At 35.8% G+C, this 21,284-nt stretch overlaps 1 protein-coding gene across 2 annotated transcripts in view; it reads left to right on the top strand.

Moving 5' to 3' along the window:
• The window catches only part of LOC139727316 (F-actin-capping protein subunit beta-like), a 186,188-nt gene that overhangs the window by 116,109 nt on the left and 48,795 nt on the right, over positions 1 to 21,284 (top strand). The window contains exons 6-9 of one of the 2 annotated variants that reach the window (XM_071638273.1): positions 4,980 to 5,042; positions 5,481 to 5,600; positions 6,637 to 6,713; positions 7,639 to 12,153. The exons of the other annotated variant lie outside the window; for it this stretch is intronic. Coding sequence (XP_071494374.1) covers positions 4,980 to 5,042; positions 5,481 to 5,600; positions 6,637 to 6,713; positions 7,639 to 7,723 — 345 coding nt within the window. The 3' untranslated portion in view covers positions 7,724 to 12,153. Of the gene's footprint in view, positions 1 to 4,979; positions 5,043 to 5,480; positions 5,601 to 6,636; positions 6,714 to 7,638; positions 12,154 to 21,284 lie in introns of those variants that run through there. 2 annotated transcript variants of the gene reach the window in all.

The following is a 21,284-nucleotide window of genomic DNA, read 5'->3' as shown; positions in this document are numbered from 1 at the left end:
TTTGATGCTCTTCTTTTTTATTATCAAAAGGATATTCTGTCTTTACATTGAATTGAATTGAATTGAATTTATTTATTCAGCATAAAAGCGACAGAGAAAAACATTGATGAACAATCATGACAGACACAGAGAAAAGAATATAACTTTGGAATACGTAAAGCTGAAGGGAAGCAGCCAACGAGGAATTAAGTTTCCTTAAAATCTGGCCGACCCAGAAAATCAATTTATAAAAATGCATTGGTGGTAAATTTTTCATATTTATAAAAAAAAATGAGATGAACAGATATACCGTTGCAAGAACAAAACATAAAGCAATACAGCATGATACACAATGCACTACATTTACATTACGAAGACAATATGAACAAAGTGAGTTACAATAGATAGAATACATGTAATGCCAGCCAAGCATGTCAAAAACTTAAGAATGATAATTTTGTATAAAATTCTCCTTAAGTTTACGTTTGAATACATTAAAAGAGCTAACTTTACGAATATCATCTGGTATTGAATTCCATGTAAGCGGACCTTGATAAAACACAGATTTCTGAAATAACGATGTTCTTACTTTTGGCATGTGAAAATTTTCAGCGTTTCTGGTATAATATGAATGAATATTGCAATTTAAGGTGAAATAATGCATCAGAGAATCGGGTAAAAGCTTTCTATGCCATAAAAACATAAGACTACCTAAAATATACTTGTATCTGTCATACAACTTTAAAATCTTTTGGAAATTAAAAATTGGTGAAGTGTGAGCTAAATAAGTTGAATGGTTAATAACTTTTATTGCACGTTTTTGTAGTTTAAAAAGTCTGTCTATGTATATATTTGCAGCACTACCCCAAACACAAAGACCATATTAAAACTAGAAATGTCGCTATGGCGACTGGTATGCCTCCACCATAATGCATGATTCTCCTAATAGGTCTATAGTACATGTGGACAATGTGTGATTACATTTTCACAAAATTGGCAAAATATTAAAATGACATGTTTGTCACAAATGTATTGAATGTTTACCTTCCTTGACCTATGTTTAATTGGATGAATAGGAGAGCATGTATTTGGGGATTTAAGAACTTTAACTTGACTTTGACCATTTCATAAGTTTATGCACTGAGTAATTTTCAAGGTATGGAGAAAAAGCGCAATTTCTGTATTGAACAGTAAATTGTTATCATTTTCATCTGGCCTTTGATTTATAAGAGAAGCACTGTCAGGCAGAACATACATAAATTCAGCATGTACTAAGTTTCAAGATAACTTGAGCCACTTCCGAGATATGGAGAAAAAAGTAAGTTCAGCACTTTCACTTGATCTTTGACCTTTTGACCTTTGACCTTCTTGGCAAAAAAAAAAATCCCAGAGAATCTCTATTGGGTTAGACATGCATACATCAAGTTAAAAAAAAAAAAATATCCTGCTGGCATTGCATAAATATAAGGAAAATAGTAAGATTTTGAAGTATTGCCCTTGACCTTTGACCCCTGACCTTTGACCCCATGAACCCTAAATTCCCTAGATAACCACTGCCAGTCAGTAGACGCATATACACTATGTTCCATGAAGATACCTTGAACAATTTCCAAGATACAGAGAAAAAAGTGAAATTTTAACATTTTACTTGACCTTTTGACCTTTGACCTTTTGACCTCATGACCCCAAACTTTCACCAGAGAATCTTAATTGGGTAGTACATGTATACGGTACACTAAGTTTCAAGAAAATATCTTCAGGCATTGCATAGATATGGGGGAAATAGTAAAATTTTAAGCATTTGACCTTGACCTTTTGACCTTTGACCTTGAGCATGTGCAACCAAAAGTTGATAGGCACAACTTCACCCCCTAATACACATACACGCCAAGTTTCATTAGGATACCTCAAAAGGTTTTGGTAGTTACCCTGTCCACAAAATTCATTACGGACGGACGGAAGGACGGACGGACGGAAGGACGGACGGACGGACGGACGGAAGGACGGACGGACGGACGGACAACCCAAAAACATAATGCCTCCGGCACCACTTCGTGGCGGAGGCATAAAAAGGGCGCAATAATTGCATTATATATCGTTTTAAGAACAACAGTGGGTAAAAAGTTAAGTTGAAAAAGTATCCCAATATTTTTTGAAATTTTGTTGTATATAATATTTATGTGATCTTTCCAAGTCAATTTATTATCAATTATGATTCCTAAGAATTGCAAAGACACTTCATGCTTAATTTCAGATCCTGCTATTCAAGTGTATACTAATATCCTTGACATCAACATTTCTATTAGTGAATATCATAAAATGTGTTTTACTTATATTTACTGATAATTCATTCATATATAACCATTCAGAAATTATACTTAGCTCATTATTGACTATCATTTGCGATGTTTGGGGATCATTATGAGATATAAAAATACTGGTGTCATCAGCAAACAATATATATCTAAAAACCTCAGACGCATTACATAAGTCATTCATATAAGAAACAAAAGAGGTCCCAAGATTGACCCTTGGGGTACTCCACACTTCAATTCTTTAGATTTAGATTGAAAACCATCCACAACAACATATTGCACTCTGTCGGATAAATAACTGTGGAACAAATCTAAATCAACTCCTCTTATACCATACAAATACATCTTACTAAGTAAAATATCATGATCAAGACTATCAAAAGCCTTGCTCAAATCCAAAAATATGCCGATTAAAATTTCCTCATTTTCTATTGCACACATCACATTTTGAATAAAATTAATTAGAGCATGAGAAGTGGAGTGCCTCTCCCTAAAACCATATTGGTTAGAAGTGAATATATTGCACTCTTTGATAAAGGATAATAAACGAACATAAATGCATCCTCTTCTAAAAAATCTTTGAAAAAAAGAGATAAAACAGATATAGGGCGGTAGTTACTTAAAATCTCTTGAGAACCTTTTTTAAAAACAGGTATTACACGTGCTATTTTCAGTTTATCTGGGAAGACACCAGCATCTAAACACTTATTGAATATTGCACACAGAGGTTCACATATATAATCAATAGCTCTTTTCAAAACACAAATTGCAATTCCATCTGCACCTGGGCTAGTATCATTCTTAAAATTCTTCACAATATCAACAATTTCATCAGGAGATATTGGTTCAAAAAATGCAGATTTCTCATTTTTAATAATATATTTTACATTAGGTGACTTCTTATCATCATCAAACTTACGTTTCAAATCATAACCAACATTAACAAAATACTCATTAAAAACATCAGGAATTATATTCTTATCTGAAATCAATTCATTATCAACAATAATCTTATCAACACAGGATTTCTTTTCATGTTTTCCCAAAGCCCCTTTAATAACTTTCCACGTTTTACTACTGTCACCATGTGCAGCTTGGAATTGAATCTTATAATAGATTTGAGCTTGGCTATACATTGCAATGTATAGAGTTTGGATGCAAGACTTGCCGTTCAAAATTACCAAGTGCAAATTTTACCAACTGTTTCTAGCAGTACACAATTTAAATATGAATTTAGAAAAATCCAGGATGGCCTTCAAAAAGGCCATTTGTATACCTGTCAAGACTTGTCAACATCAAAAGCAATCCCAGTGGCAGTAAGCAGCGTACACAGTTTTTTCAAGATGGCAGTTTGAAAAGTGCGGGTAGTGCTCAGCAGGGGGGAGCCAATAAAGGGAGCATGCGCATTATTGCAAACAATGTATGGTCCAAAGTCCATCCTTATCTCTGTTTACCTGATGTAATTCATATTGCTGTTGATGAGCTGCTTTTCTGTGTGGACATACAGTTCGTAATGTATGCTGAAAATGTGTATGCACATTATTGTCAGTCGGAATTTATTGATACATGTACTGTATGCATATTCATATCAGTGATGGGGCGGAGACAGATTTCATTGACTTCATTCATTCATTCAAGAGTATGACACTAAATGCCTGGTTGGCGTGCTGACTATTGCTACTCACGTTAAGTGAACCATGAGCAGTTGGCGTCATTCACCGTTTTCTTGTGTGGGTGGATGGGTGCCCCACTTGACTGGGTTAGCACCCTGCTTTTTGTGATGAATGAATGAAATGGAATCTTCTACATGTGAGTTGTATCTCTCTCACACATGGGACTTCCATTTACATGTCCTAGCTGAGTGACAGAGTGCTTTGCCTCTCCCTAGAGGGGACGGTATGAGTACACACAACGTTGCTCAGTGTGACCTGGAAATCAAACGTGGTGCCTTGGATCTGTAGACAATGCACTACTGATTGAGCCATATCACCACTCTATTGACTGAGTAGTGGTATGGGGAGGATTGTATCTGCACATTTATGTTCAAAATTTTCCCATTATTTATGTCACTGATAATTCAAGATTTGTAATCAGTTTTACATTGTCTATTATGAATAATAGTCCATTGTGTGTTTTTTTTTTTTCGTGCATAAACTTTTTTACATTTTCAGATTCTCTGAAAACCCTCTGACAGATTTTAACCAAATCACTAGTCTGCCAGGATCTGTTTTTTTTGTTGTTCAAATGGGCACTACACCCCAACATTTATATGATTAAGGAATCTTTACAAATGTCCTACTGTAGAATTAGTAGAACCAAAAAGGGATAGAGCTTGATACTTCAATAATTGTTATTACTTTAGTACATTGGAGACTGTAGTTTCAAGTTTGTTTGTGGCTGATTTAGTGTGCAATAAGTTTTTGAGGTATTTTTTTTTATACCCTACTCTTCCTGAGATGGTGGTGGTTGTTGCAGTGATCAGTGATCATAATTTGTATGTGTATGTATGTATGTGTGTATGTGTGTGTGTGTGTGTGTGTGTGTGTGCATGCATATGTGCATGTGTATGTGGGGTGGGGGAGAGGGGAGGGGTGTTGCTGGTTTACATTATACATCTTGTATGCCTTATAGTTTCTTCATTAAAGTGATTTTTTTCTCTCTCTCTTCTTTCTTATGTTCCTACAGGATAAATCCCAGGGTAGGAATGCACACTACAAGCTCACATCAACCGCCATGCTGTGGCTACAGGTTAGTAAGAATTATGAAAACTTTGGTTCAGAACCAAATGGGCATTAATAATACCACGGGTTGACCGGATTAGTGTCCTTTTTGTTGTCAACAGACAAGACAATCATTTGTGAGTTATGAAATCATTCTTGTTTAACTTCAAGCAGTGTATTTGTGTACCTGGTATAATGCTGCCACTAAAAGGCATAATGCATCACACTCCAATCATCTTTCTGGCTGGCCGTCAAAAGTTTGGTCAAATCAACCCCCAAAATCCCCCCCCCCCCCCCCCCCCCTGCACATGCAGAGACAAAACAACACCATGGTGTTACAAATAATTCTCAAAAGAGCTATCAAATGTGCATGTCATTAATCTGATAAATGTAGTCCTATAAAAGTTGTACCTTAACTATGACATTGATACATGATTGGCATGTTAATGTTACCTATCACCAACAGACTACCAGGAGTGGCTCAGGGACCGTGAACCTGGGAGGCAGCCTGACGAGGCAGGTGGAGAGTGACATGCCAATCGGCAGCGGCAACACACACATATCCAACATTGGTACCTTGGTAGAGGTAAGGGCCATCCTATGCACCTGTACTTTAGGAGCAAAAACCATATCCTGTCCTGTATTTTCATTGAACAAAGAACAAAGAAGAAACAATATGTGAGAACAAATTACCAACATCAGGTAGAGGTAGGGTCATTTCATGTACCCACATGGTAATCTGAATAAAACCCAGATTTTTGTCCCTTTTTTTAGCATTTTTTTTTTTTTTGCCGTGTATCATATTGTTGTGGAACACATTGCCAAGATAGAACACTTGGCAGATGTGATGCCATCTAATACAACCATATTGATAACAAGAACGTGACTATGGTCTCAACTTTTTTTATATTTTTGCTACTGCTGAAGGTGAAATGTTTGATTTCTTTGTATCATATGGTCAAGAGATACCTTTCACTTCTAAAATATTCTATTGTATGTATTTTGTTCTTTGGTAGATCTGTGACTATTCTCCCAAAATGTACTATTCTACCAATTAAATGAGTTGTATAGTTTTGGTTGAGACCTAATTTCAGGTTTCTAACATTTTTGGTGAGATAATGAGAAACTTCTTATGAAATGGGAAAGAGCATGTAATTCCATGAGGAATTCAACGTTTCTTTGATGAAAATTGGATTAGAAATGGCTGAGATAATCCAAAACAGAGCGATTCTAATGAGTGTGGGACCCACGCTTTATTACGGTCGCTTTGTTTTACTTTTTTTTGTGGATGTTTCAGTCATTCCAAACCCGATTTTCATCAAATAAACTTCGAATTCCTCTTAAAATGGTATGCTCTGTACTAGTTCATATTCCAGTGTTTTCTCAGTATCTCGCAAAAAGTTAGGACCCAATTCTCATCTCCACCAATACTGTACCATCCCTTTAATTTTCATTTTCACTTTAATCTTCTTTGTGCCAGGGACTTTTGACAGTGTATTCAATACCATGGGGTTTGCTGTGTCCATCAGCACTTTACACAGAGAGTCAGTGAAGAATGTCATGCCTTATACAAGTATCCTCTCATTCCATTTTCTACTCTGTCATTGATTTTGTATCAAAAGGACATGGAAAACAAGATCAGGAATACCTTGAACCAGATCTACTTTGGCAAGACGAAGGACATCGTCAATAGTTTAAGGTAAGCACAGAAGGGGTGACTTGCAGCTGCAATTATGTCTTTGTTGAAAACAATGTACTCAATAGACCCACTGGTGGAAGAAGTATTAGAAAAGTGCAATGTGAGTTCTTAACCTTTTTGAACCTCTGGTAAATTTTCAAATTTTTCATGTGGGTAGTTTTCATACTCGATCATGTGAGATTAAATCTATGTGTTTTAGTATCATTAACTACTAAAACATTTAATACAAGTAATGGAGAAATCTAATTTCAACAAAATCTGGTAAACAATATATTGGAACATATTGGAATTGTGGCTGTATCACACTGGGATATGTGTTATTTCTACATTTGCAAAGTGTTCCTCTGTTCATAGGAGTTGTCATGCAAAGTGATGATGAATGCGCTGGATTTGTAAAAACAGGAGAATCCGTTGTTTATCAGGTTTTAAAGAAAGGAGAATTTATTGAAGAAAAAAGATACATAGTTTTCTGATTACCAGATTCGTTGGATATCGTATAAAAATTCCTACATTCAAGCATTCGTGTAGTTCATTCTGTGATGGTGTCATACTACGAAAAAATGAGAATTGTAAGCCTGCGTTGTAAGAATATATTTGAGAATGTTAGGTGATTAAAATTCACTTATGACAAAGAATACAACTTCATGAGGCAGGCAACTTCTTTTAAAGTCATTCTGCCATAAATCTTTTATAAGTTGTATAGGCCAAAAAGTAATTGGCAATCTGTACATATTGAAACCCAGGAGTTATCCTTGTATTTCAGTGTGTAATATGGGTGTGTATTATAGAGTTTATATGATGAATAAATATATTTATATAATCTCATTAGTTTGTGAGCTTTTGAGAGTGAGAAAAGTGTTATACATTAATCACATATATAAACTTATGTTTCTTTCCCACCTCTGTTCATTTGAATGCTGTGCAGGTCAGTGCAGTCATTAGAGATGGCCGGCAAGCAGAGAGAGCTAAACGCTGAACTATTCAAAGCCCTCAAAAATAAGGGACACTAGTCCGTGTGTCTGTCTGTCCTCTTGTCTGTTTGTCCTCTCGTCTCCATCAGCATGATCTTCACCATGACAACAGATCTCCCATCCACCTCCCCCCGCCCCGCCCGCCTCCATCCTCCAGTTCACTCCAATCCAGCCCCTATCCCCTCCCTTCCCCTTCTACAAACATGCACCCTCCCACACCACCCCGATGCACACATATACATACATACACAAAGAGATCGGCTTCCATTGCCTTTTCACACCATCCCTACCCCCTGCTCCTCCCACCCCGAGCCCTACCGGTGTCATCTCCAGTCATCCAAAGTCGTCCGGAGTTACTTGAGGGTCGTCTGGATGCCTACCCGAGCGATGCCTGTGGCCCCCCATCTGTAATTCTGGCCAACGCCCAGCATGTTTTGCAGTGTCTACTAACAAGTGCGACTGCACGCGTGAAGGTGTCTGTTACGTAGTTAGCAGAGAGGCAGCCAAGAGATGGCGCTCTTTAAGGTCCTGAGGCGTTAATCTCGCCAGGCCAGCTCAGCATTGATGAGCCAAGCTGGAAGACTGGAAAACATTGGTTTGGGATGGGAGGAATCATTCGCTTTTTCTTTTGGCTTTTTCAGTACATTGTAGTTCAACCCAAATTTATTTGAAATGGGTGCCTTTTTGATTTGTAAGCAAACATCTAATAAAGAGAGCAGTAACATGTTCATTTCTGAACTGGTTTGTGCTGCTTTACTACTAGAGGCTCAAAGCTGTAGATCTTTCTTTTTTTAACCATCAAAGTTCATATAATTGATCTAGTCCCTGCCTTCTTGATGAGAAATACCTAATGCTTGTATGAAATCAACGATGACTTTAAATGTGCTTCCATGATTAATTCAAGATTGTTAACTCAGTACACCGACATTGTGCTCCATTCCCTGTGTTACGTTTTGAGAGAAATGCATGGGCCGATTGCCCTAGCTGGTGGATATTAGCATTGTGCATGTCGCTCACATGGAAATGTTGCCAGCATCCACTGGAGTGGGAATGCCCCATGTGTTCTTTATAGTCATCTGAATTTGTGTCTGTACATAAGCAGATATCCTGCTGTATGTAACATTTTTGTTTTGTTTACCCAATTCATGCCTTTTTTTTTTTTTGCCATGATGGCTGGAGATCATATTGTTTTTTTTTAATACAAAAAAAGGAGACAGATTTTCTTATTGCATTGCAAAGATGATTGAAAAGTAAAGAGAGAAGTACATTTGCGAGGTTGTATTGGTTTGTGAATATTTCATTCCAAGAAAGAGAAGACGATATTTCTAACTATTGTAGGTAGTGTTGACATATGTATACTAAATTCCATATTATTGATAAATTCATTTTATTCATACACCGTAGGGCAGTCACCTCCATTATAGTTTCCTGTCTTATACTATGAAACAGAGAACAGAAATAGCCTCGTTAGGACATGTGTGTTATGTTGTATGACTGGAAGTTTTTTTTTAGTGTTTGTTTTTGATGTCACAACAAAAACACAAATATACCCATGTGATGTCGATGCATAGATGGGACATATGATAGAAAAGAACTTTGATAAATGTCGTATGTCTATGAAACTCAGAAAATTTCATTGATTGCACACATGCATACAGCATATACACAAGCACTGTGTATATATGTGTAAGTAGGATTTCTGCATTTACAAATGTGATACGCTGATATCCTGGTTACACTTTAGAGTATTTAAATTTCATATTCCAAAGGTGTATGGGTTTGTAAGAATATTGATGTAAATCTTTATTGACTTTGTAGTACAAAATGAGGAGTCCAGTGGTGAAGCATTTAAGTCCCTGGAATCCATTTGAATGTTCTCTAAAATGGGTACATTGTAGATTTAAAGCTTACAGTTATTTTGATAAAAGATAATTTAGCATTAGATTAATTTTCTCATGTGTTTTGTGAGGGCACACACAGCCACATTCTCTCCACTTTATATACTTGATTTTTGAAATGACATACTTTGAAAAGATTGCTTTCTACTGTATAATGTCTCCAATTTAACTTTGAATGGAATGGAATTCACTACACTCATAATGTGATATGTTTTGTTGTTGAAACATTCCTAACATTCGATGCTTGCATGTCTGTATGTCACCATGCAAATGTACATTCCCCCGTAGAACAGAAGTCAAATCGAAGGAGAAACAAACGCTAAGATGTGTTTGACTGAGTGTTCAAATTTTTCAAGTCTGGTTTGGTGAGCTGCATGCACACATTTCTATGCAGAAGAGTCATCAATACGTTGATGTGATCTGTGCTTCATGAAGTGTTCATCCACGTAGGTGAAAGAGAATTGTATGTGATCAAATTGTGGGAATTGTAATGAACAATCCATGTAGCATGCTTGCACGCATTTGTAAGGATCAAATCAGATTGATTATCACATTACAATGTGTATGTTGTGTGCCCATCTAATTGTCAACCACCCTGAAGTAGTCTTACAAACATGCTACTAAATATCAAATGTGTGTCACATGAAGAGTTCACACTTTGTAAGGGAAAAGTAACACTAGATTTCTCAGTTACCTCATTGAAATTGAGCTGGACTCAACAGACGTCATTATCCATGCGAGCAACTCTTGGCCCTCCATTGCTCTTTGGCCAGTCTGACTAAATTGAATTAATGTCCTCTCAGCATGATATGGAATTCCATTTTCAGTATAAAGAGATGCTTGAAGGCATGTGCTGATTTGTGTCAGGAGGCAGATTTGCGATGGAGTGATGTTCCTCAACAATTACATGACAGATTTTCTTAAGATTGTGACGTTTAAAACACATGCTAATGTGAGAAATTACCCTTTACACATATAACTTACTGTAAACATGTCCTGACACTTTGTTGCCATGCCTTGGAGCTATGACGGAACTCACAATCACTCTCATATCTTTGTGTGTATGTATGCACAGATGCACAAACATAGCTAATTTCCAATGATATTGTGACAGACACATGTCTAATGATTGTATGTTGCCCAACTCCACTCAACACATACCATATGCCCCCAATGTTACTATTCTAGGGAAGATGGTTGTACTGTAAAAGTTTTGCTTTGAGGTTTAACCGCGAATTTAACATCACGCGAAAATGTTTTGAACTCGTCGCTTGTTACAACGCTGTCATTACCGACCGCGAATTTATACACACGCGAAAAAGTCGGCACCGATGGAAACCGCGAAAGTTTCTGTACACGAAAGAAACCACTTTTACAGTAATAGGAACCAAGAATCATATGCAGTTGCTGCATAAACTGGTGTTTGAACCAATGTAATTGTCATTGTATCACACAAGAGTTCTTGTTTACCGATTGTTGCTTTAAATAATTCTTTTCATGCATCAAGTCAGTAGTAATTTTGTGATTCCATTTGGGTAATTTGCATGAAATTTCATATTTTTGAGTGATTTAGGCCCTAACCATCTACCTATTGATAATGATAGAGCCAAGCCATCAATCGCCATAAAATTAGCACAGACTTAATGTCATCGTCATTATCAGTGTGCTAGCTCCTCGCCATCTTCTCATTCTAAATTGACAAAATAAAAATTTCAGGAATGCTCTATGTAGGAGAAAGAGTATTGTGTCAAACTTGCTGTTAATTAAAATTTTGTAGTGAATTTTAGTCAGCACTGTGACATACATGAAGAAATCATTGGCTTGAGCGCATACTTACATTCAGTGGAGAGATCATGCGTACTTGTGCATCAAAAGTTATAGTGTGCTCTTTTCATCTGCATGTAACTGTCAGAAATTTCAATTTTTGAATTATTCATTCAGTAGAAGGCGTGACAGTTTGACAAGAAATGCCATGAATGTGTATACAGCATACTTAAAAGACTACAAACACAGTGAAGGGATATTGGGTATGAATATACATTGTAAGGTTATATTTCCTACATCCTGATAAACCTTCACAAATGCTAATCTGTTGCTTGCAAGTTATTCCCTGTCCCTCCCACATACTGTGCACAAGCGGCTTGCCATATACAATACCATTTATAGCAGCAAACTTTCAAAGACGCAAATGGGATGGGATATGCTTGAAGTTATGAGTAAGTCAATATGCTAGGTATTAAGTGGAGTAGAATTAAATTGTTGAAAAAATGTCTGTTTGAGAGAAACATTCAGTGAAGTATTTTCGTCTATTGTTTGCGCCTCCAAAATAACAAAATCACCAGCAAATGCAGTCTTTTTTTCTGTCTTGATATACAGTGGTTGTAAATATATTGTGTATTATCTCCATAGCTTCTTTTATACAAATATCCTTTAAATGCTCAGCTCTACATTTTACTTTGTTAATTTTGTCGGAAATTATTTTTTAAAAACTGATCAAAAGTTGATCTGTCACCTTCATTCTCAGTATGACAGTTATGATAATGATAATAAAGGTATTACAGTTAGTAATCACAGGTCACGTGTGAATGGATTAACTATGTGTGGTCTTTTGTGTGTTGAAACTTGTAACCTTCTGCAGCAATATGCATAAAAGTCGTGTTGAAGTTTTTTCATCAGCTTTAGTAAATGATGTTCCAAAGTTGTATTTGAAACGGATGAAAAGCCTGGGAACTTTCCACGACACTTTCTACTCGTGTGTAATCTTACTTTCCAAAGTTTTGATTTGAAATGTTATAGACTGATGGTTGAAGTTTTTTCTTTACTTGCTGTAGGTCAAGGATTAAAGGCAAAAGTTTCAAATCATTACATAGGTTTTTGCTGCTGAAAGTATCACCTCAAATTACATGGCATTATTTCAGTGGATTAGCTATGTAGGGCTACTCTCAAGATCAGATTTTAATGTGAAATTTGAATTGACAGCCAATTTCCAGTGCAAGAAAGTCTGATGCTAAAAAAAGAAAAAAAAACCAACATAAAAAAACTTACAATAAAAAACATAATTTGCAGGTCATAGATGTGAGTTTAAGTTTGAGTTAGTGAGATGAATGCAGACGGGCATGTTTTATTGGCATGGCACTGTGTGGTTTCAAATCTCATCTAATCTCATCATTTGTCATTGTGTTTATGTGTACGAGTGAGTGAGTTTTCCAGAGGGAGTGTGCATTGCATGAACTGATAATTAGTAATAACAGTGCTCGTGTTTTTGGAACGAATGTGTGTTTCACGATCAATTCTTGTTTGAAAGTCGCGCAAGAGAATGACTGTAGGCGCGGTCAGACTGGCGAAAGATTGCGAAGTTTAAGATCGCGATCTTTAAGATCTCGAAGTTTTGCCAGTGTGACCGCAAACTTCCCGCGAAACTTCTCGATCTGTTTGCGGGCGGTGTCTCCGAAGCGCGAGGCCATTGTCATGTACAGATGTGCATTGTTACATCACAATCACTAGCGCGTACGAATGGCCCAAATTTCGCGATCTTAACTTCTCGATCTTTTGCCAGTCTGACCGCGCCTACAAGTGTATCATATTTGGGAAGTACTTTGTATAGTAGCATAACATTTTTAATTTTGTGATATGTCTTGTTTGTTTTTATATGTATGTGTTTGTGTGTTAGTGTGTTTGTGTCTGTGTGTCTGTGTGTGTCGTCATCAACAATACTCGAGTTTGGAGCAATGAAGCCCACAACCTCCATCTTGCCACTAATCAATTATTATGTTCACGGTTTTCCAGTGTGGTGCATACCAGGTAATTTCGAATGTTGGTACAGGTACATAATTATATTGTACTTATGATATGTACCCCTGAGGGCGCTCTTGTTTCTTGGCGCCACCCATCGTTTTGAAAATGCGAAGACCATTTTTTTTTTTTTTTTTGCCTGGGCCTCAGCCAGACAGACCGGCTCACTCTTTACAAAATGAACATCGAAATTCAGTAATAATTTTTCTTTAGGACTTTATAAACGTAGTGTACATTTCAGCAATTCCTCTTTCATACATTGTCAACAACTGAAGATCATTGGTAAAATATTCTACACGTGTAGTTGCATGTTACCGTATTGATGGTACATGTACTAAAATTAATACTGAGAAAATCGTTGAGCGAAGATAACTTGCTATCAAAGTTGTTGCTACCTAAAGGTCTACTTAAACGGAACTCAAAATCTATTTCCGAGCCTGTCTTCGTCACGCAAATTTTTCGATACACTGTGTGTGTGTATCAATAGTGTATTATATTGATAAACAAATATATAGCAAATATACTATAGTAAGCTAACACGTTAACCGACAAACACAAGAACAATCAAGTTGTTAGACCACCTCGAGATTTCGTCACCTCGCTGTTGTACCGCTGTTTTGTCGTCGGCCGTTATGTCACCGACCTATCCAATTATTCGCACCCAATTGCGGCGTTTTATGCTATGTTGGAAATGATATTTTTGCACGAAATCTTGGGACGAAGCAATAAATTAAGAGCTCAGACGCCGAATACACTGTATTACTTAAAGACGTACAAAGTATTCTACAAATGAATGATAATTTATGACTTTCCAAGTCTTTCTACTGGAAATAATAAAAAGTGCACAATTTGGAATGCGTCTCATTCGTTTTAGGACGAAAACATTGTAATTTGAATAATGTTAATGTGGCATTGTTTTTTTTTTGAGGGGGGGGGGGGGGGGTCCGAGGAGCAGGGGGTGAAAACATGGGAACATTGAAATTCTAGGTGAATTGAATGGGTTTGTTTTTCATGGCCGGCAAGAAGGCAAGGAATGTTTACAAACAAGCAATGGCAGCCATTTCAAATCCAATTTCATCAAATAAACTTTGCATTCCTCTTAAAATTATAATATGCTCTTTCGTATTTCATAAGAGGTTTCCAATTATCTAAAGAATAAAATCATCGTGAAAAACCATTGGAAATGTGAAGCCCCATTTTAACCGAAAGTGTAGACCTTCCCTTTAACGCCCCTCTGAAGGATTAGGCGATGAGGGTAAAGTACCTTGCCTAGAGGTGAAACCGCTGCAGCCAGGGGACTCGAACCGCAGACCTTATAATTGAGAGCTCGGGGTCTTATCCACTGAGCCACTGTACAGTTCCCCAACTTTCTACTTTCTTTCCATTGCCAGTAATCTTTCATTGTTCTGAACTGTAGTTTGACTTATTGTGATCAATTTCAATAAGTTTGAACTTTACAATATCCGAAGGTATAATATCCTGAAATAGGTTACTAGACTGTCCGTCAGAAATTTTGATGTCATCATAAAAAAACTAAATATGAACAATGCAATAATAAATGGTTATTTATCACGAAACATTAAACCGTCCGAGGAAAACATTTTATCGGTTCCATGACATTTGCTCCTGCGACAATTACTCCCATGATATATCTGCATGCTAAGCCAAACGTAAATTCAACCCATAAACGTAACCCTAACCCTAATCCTAATTCTCACATCAAACTAAACCTAAAACCCTATCACAACCCTAACCCTAACCCTAAGTCCTTAGAGAAAATAAGACCGGAGCAATTGTCGCAGGAGCAAATGTCGTGTCACCATTTTATCATCTAATAGTACTACTACCAAGAGGTAGAATACATCGCATGAAGTTATATGTAGGACACCGCAAAGATATAGTGCCTGCCACTGGTTTGGGCTCCGTGAAATAACATTGTTACAGTGCTGATTAAGGCATAAAGCATTTTTACGAACGACAGTTTAGATTGTTGTTTAACATCTCTCACCACAAATTGATATAGTTAATATATATATATATATATATATATATATATATATATATATATATATATATATATAACACAGATTTTTCATGGGAAAAGTCTTGATTATAATGCCCCACGGTGAAACATTTGTCTAAGACAAAAATAATGGCCGTCACGTGATGACACTCCAAACAATTTAAAATCATTTAATGAAAACACTGCAGTAATTATTTACATTTCTAATATAACTAAACCTAATGGGAAATATATTATATTCTCCATTCCCATATGCAGATGTACACATTTAGGAAGCATGGCTACAGTGTAACTTTCGAATTCAGTACTTCTCGGTATCCTTCTATGCCTTCTTTTCGATTCTTTGACATTTCTTCCAATTCATCCAGGTGTGTCCGGACGTTGCAAGAACAGGAGGAGATCATAGCCATCCAAAAGAAGATGATGGCTTCGGCCAGTTCGAGCTAGATCGTGACTTCCAGAAATTGTATTGCCTCATTTCCCATACATTTTGATATTCTCTCTCCCCCACCTCCTCCTCCCCCCCCCCCCCCCCCCCCGCTTAGGATAGATGAAAATGGTTTCCACGGTAGCTGTAACAGCGGAGTCATATCTTCCCCGACAGCCCGATTCTTTTTTTTTTCTTTTTTTTTAATTTTCGCGCTATCCACTAGGAACAGTTTCTTCTTTTATTATCATTTTTGTTTAAATCAACCGATTGGAATCGTACCTTGCTGTGTTTGTTGGTGACAATTAAATCAAAGGGAAATCTACTACCATAGAATGGCCCTATTGATTCATGAGCACATTCATGAACTTATTGTATTTATTCATTAAACAAAACTTTTTCTGTAGCTTGAAGTCCCCCAATTACATGAGCCTCGTATATTCAGTTCATTGTGATGTGTATAATGTCACGTTAGGAGGTGAGCGTGGAATGCTACTTTATCATTTCAAAGAAGAGCAGAAGCCTGATTCTCATTCCATATCATAGGATTTTTAAAGGTTTGAAAACCAACAAACATCCAGCAAAGAATAATAACAACAACAACAACAACAACAACAACAACAACAACAACAACAAAAAAGCCACAAAATAGGTCTTTCTACCCTTGTTTATTTTTCCCTGGTACTTTGTGCCGGATTTTCGACATCCTGAAATCAGAAAAGAAGCTTCAAACATCGAAAAAAAAAATCTTAGCTAAATATTATCCTGTACCAAGAATTATCCGCAACATAAGGAGAATATTGCCTCATAGCTGAAGATCACACTTGATAACTGCCATCTATAGCATAAAATTTTATAGCAAATGAAATTACTATGCATGATAACAACTCTTAGATGCAATCTCTGCTTTCTCTATTATTGTATGTTTATTTTGTGTCGTTGAAGTAACGAAATAAACCATCTTTTGAATTCGCTTTCATATAGGTTCAAAGTGCCTTCCATCGTAGGCTAGCACATAATTATTTATTTATTTTTTGTTGTTGTTACAGTCATACACATCATCTTGTCATTAATTCAAAAGCGATTAAAAGTAAGACTTCTGTATAAAAGCAAATGAGCAAAATTAATTCCCTTGCTTTGTTTTATATACCACTGTCATATTCAAGTTTTGCAGTGACTCGTTTAAGGAGAGGTGAATTTGTAAGTCAATTAGCGTTTCTTGTCACACGTCCCGCTATCGACAGAGCAGATTTCCCGTTTACAGTCATGATAGTTTTGATCATGTTCAGATACACTTTAGAGGAAAGTTAATATAAATAGAAAGTCGCTGTACATCTTTCCGAAATTCATATAGGTGTCTGTTCCACTATTCTTTTATAAAAACTAAGTGACCTTATTTGTACCTAAATTCAAAACTTATTTTCCTAGATATATGAAATAGAAGTACATTGTCTTAGAAAAATCCTCATTTTCAAAGCAAGTTTCTGCATTTTCACCCATAGGTTTTGTGAGAGTGTATACAAGAAATCTATTAAACTTTAAAAAAGTCTAAAGCGGCTTTGATATTTTGATACAATCATAAATTAAATGCTGTTGATGAATGTATCAATTTTTTGGTTTATTTTACAACCCCTTCATAGTGATTTAGATTTCGTTTTTTTTTTTCTGTTCCGCACATGACGGTTTATTCTGTTTAAAAGCTCGTTTTAAAGCTAAAAATCTTCTCTTCAAACTTGAATTTTACATGAAATTAACCTCGATCTTATCTTTCTGATCATTTTGTGATGCAGGGACATAAAAATTAACATTGGTTACTTTCGACGCTGTAATTCTTGACAAACATTTTGTATATGCAGCCATGCGTACTGATATATTATAGGCACCATGTCGATTTGAACTTTGGTCAATGTTTGCCACTTGATATATCATTCAAAGATACAACGACTTTACTTTGCTACCCTAGAGAGATCTAAAAAAAAGTTTCCACCTGATGAAATGCACCGTTTTTGTTTTGAATAATCTATATAGACATGTACATTTTCTTTTTTCTGGACTTATCAGTCTCTGTTTAATTCCCAATTATGCAATAAAAAATATTTATTAACCTCCAAATAGGTTGGGTGGTAGAAGGCTTCACGGTGCACCACGTATTCTTTCTGGAGTATGTGAGTGGCCCTGAAAAGGTAGGCCCTTTTCAGGGCCACTCACATACTCCAGAAAGAATATACGTGGTGCACCGTGAAGCCTTCTACCACCCAACGTTCTACCACCACGGAAGCCTTCAAAGATTTCTCCAAATAGGTAACTTTAAAATTATTGCAAAGTAGGCCCTACATTTCCATACTGAATTATATGCACTCAGAAGAGAGAAAGAGAGAGATAGAGAGGGAGAGAGAGAGAGAGAGAAACAGAGCTGTTTATCTGTGAAAGTCAAGCTTAATTCATGTGGACCAATTTCATGTTAATATTGTCGTTGTAAAGAGGTATCTTACCACTATTATGTCATCAACTGTGGTTGGAAATATAAAATGGCACCACCCTATGTAGGCATTATTAAAATTTGTTTTTAATGGAGGTATAGACCCGTAAATGATTAGAAATAATATATGCCAAGAACTTCGATTTCGGCCTACAGAATACAGGGGCCGTGTGAACAACCACATCACAGTCCGACAGATCCTTTTATAACAGAACACTTTATATTCACGACAGTTACTGTATAGAGGCCTGTGTTACCCAATACGTTGGACTACATCATACTATAATAGAAAAATAGTGTTGAATCTAATGATCGTGTCTATGCTCGAAAGCAAATCGAGATTTGTAAAAGAATTTTTCCTTTTTTTTATTAAAGTAAGGATGACTGTAACATTTCATTTCATAGTCTGTGTGTTTCTCTTTTCTTGTTTCTGTTTTGTATTGTGAATACAATTTTACAATTTCTTGTGCGCGCAGTACTATACACATCTATATCTCTATACATATATATAATTCTTATATAATATACACATATACATTATCATAGTTTTCATATTAGAATGTAGCAGTGAACTTGGAGCTGAAGATTAGTCTAAACACTTAGATATAATGTATATATATAGGCCCTACATGCACTGACATGTATAATTTAGATATAAATGAATAAATGAATAAACAAATATATATACCTACTAGCACCTGTGATACCTCTTGATTCTTTTAGCAACCTCATTGTGTACATTATAACCATAAAGTGTATCTTTAATGAAGCTCTTTTTTATATATAGTTTAAGATTATCTTATCATTCATCCATTATATTATATATTTGATATATTTTTAGATTATTTAGTCAGTTATGTGTGCTATGTATTAATGTTGATGTAAACACAAAAATGTACTGTTATATTACCATGATGTATTCAAACTTTCTTGTACATTAGTATGTTCTCAAACTCAACATGAAATTACATCAGCGCTCAAATGTGTGGGATTTGAAACGAGCAAAATTTAGTTGTCTGGAGTATGTTCAACAGCGAAAAGTTCTTTGAATTGTGCTATAGGGGAATAGTGCTCATAGTCGTTCATATGATATGGAATTACACCGATCACTTCATTTAGATAATTTCTCATCTTCACTTTCGTACCATCTTGGCTTTTCGACCACTAACCAGGCATTGATTGAGCTGAAAAATTCTAAACTCCTGGACATTTATATAATTTGATATAATAACACATAAGTCTGCATGTATGTAACGTATGTATGTATGTGTGTGTGTGTGTGTGTTTGTGTGTGTGTGTGTGTGTGTGTGGGTATGAATTTGCGAACATGCTTGTGCAGATACAACTTTACACCTTCGAACTTTGTGTCAACTTGTTAATCTGCAAGACCATGAGTAAAATACGCTTGAAAACCAGTCACACACGCCATAATCCACATACACCAGAGATCCATTAACGTCATAATTTTCCATTCACACTAGTTAGTCTCAGAGGATTTGAACTATTCATTTTCTCCCTCTCTTTCTACACTCACATACACTATGTATACACAGGTTTGTATATTAGTACACTTCCTTTTTGCATATTATATATAATATATATATATATATATATATATATATATATATATATATATATTTTATGCGTATGTACGTATGATTACAACTATATAATTATGCATGTGTATATGACTGTACATTCTAAATTTTAGTGACAAACACATTGTGTTTAAACGCTATCAAATACACGAATACATGTAGGCCTATTTCTGCTATTCTGGAGGTATCTGAATGGAAAAAAATGGCTGTTCCACATGCACAGACGTATATTGAACAAAATAGAATAGGTGACAAGTTTCAAATGAACAATTTATTTTTTTCACCTCATGACACCCATCTCATGGAATTGCCCAAAACAGGAATTCAAATGTAACTCAAACGACATACTATACAACATAAACACATCATCATGAAAGTAATCAATTAAGTCCATATAAAAAAATGACAAGTAATTAGAATTGTAAAAAATATGTACATGTAATTTTTACCATGAATTCAATGTAAACATTTTACGTCATGTGGTTAAGGCAAGACAATCCTTGTTTTTTTTCAATTAGAACAATCGAGCAGCAACAATCTAGACGTGGGAAAAATGATGATTTTGGTAGCTGAAACTATTTACAAATTTAAGAGCACAAGTGACAAAACAGCAAATGCATCAACATCAATTAAGAACCTAAATTGTAAACCTATGGATGAAAGACTGGCAAAATGATCACCTATGTCTATGCAATTTAACCCTCTTCTAACATGTCTAACTGGACTATTTGAGACCAAGTTTTTACGGGGGGGGGGGGGGTTGACCCCCCCCCCCTTCAGATCTCGGCCACCGATGGTGCGATCGCTGCATAATTTTGCCCAAACATAGAGTCGGATGTCATTTACAAGATTATATGGTTATACAATAGGAAAATATTGATTTTTTATCCTTAGTTTGTTAATTATGCAAATTTATGCATAAAATAATATTTTGCTCGTAACTTTATTAACCCGTTGAAGATGGGCTGATTTTGCTGCAACACACATTTCCCATAGACACTTGCCCGAGTATATGCAGGACTGGTTCTCAACAGGTTAAACAGGGAGAAGGACTGCTAAAATATTTTAGGTGTCAGAAATCCTTAAGATGCATTGAACAATCCAAAAAAAGAGCACAATCAAAATCAATTTCTTTTTTCATTATTATTTTGTTAATTTCTAGAAAGTATTTAATTGTTTGTTTTACCTTTTGTGTTCTATTGTTGTTGGTTGTTTTTTTTTTGCCAAAATTTGTTGCAGACACTTTTTCAAGCTTATCTACATTGGAATCAATTAATTAATTTTAATGATTAAAAGTTAATATAATCTAATTTATAAAAACTTAACAAAAACATGATCTGCATTTAACAGATATGCACACAAAATCACAAATTTGAGCTGTTT

The sequence above is a fragment of the Diadema antillarum genome, unplaced genomic scaffold (assembly GCF_040938485.1).
Source record: "Diadema antillarum isolate AM-2024a unplaced genomic scaffold, OU_Dant_1.0 seq00000124_RagTag, whole genome shotgun sequence".
In the NCBI taxonomy this organism is placed as follows: Eukaryota; Metazoa; Echinodermata; class Echinoidea; order Diadematoida; family Diadematidae; genus Diadema; species Diadema antillarum.
The sequence above is the reverse complement of the archived record's forward strand: the minus strand, read 5'-3'. Positions and strand labels throughout refer to the sequence as shown.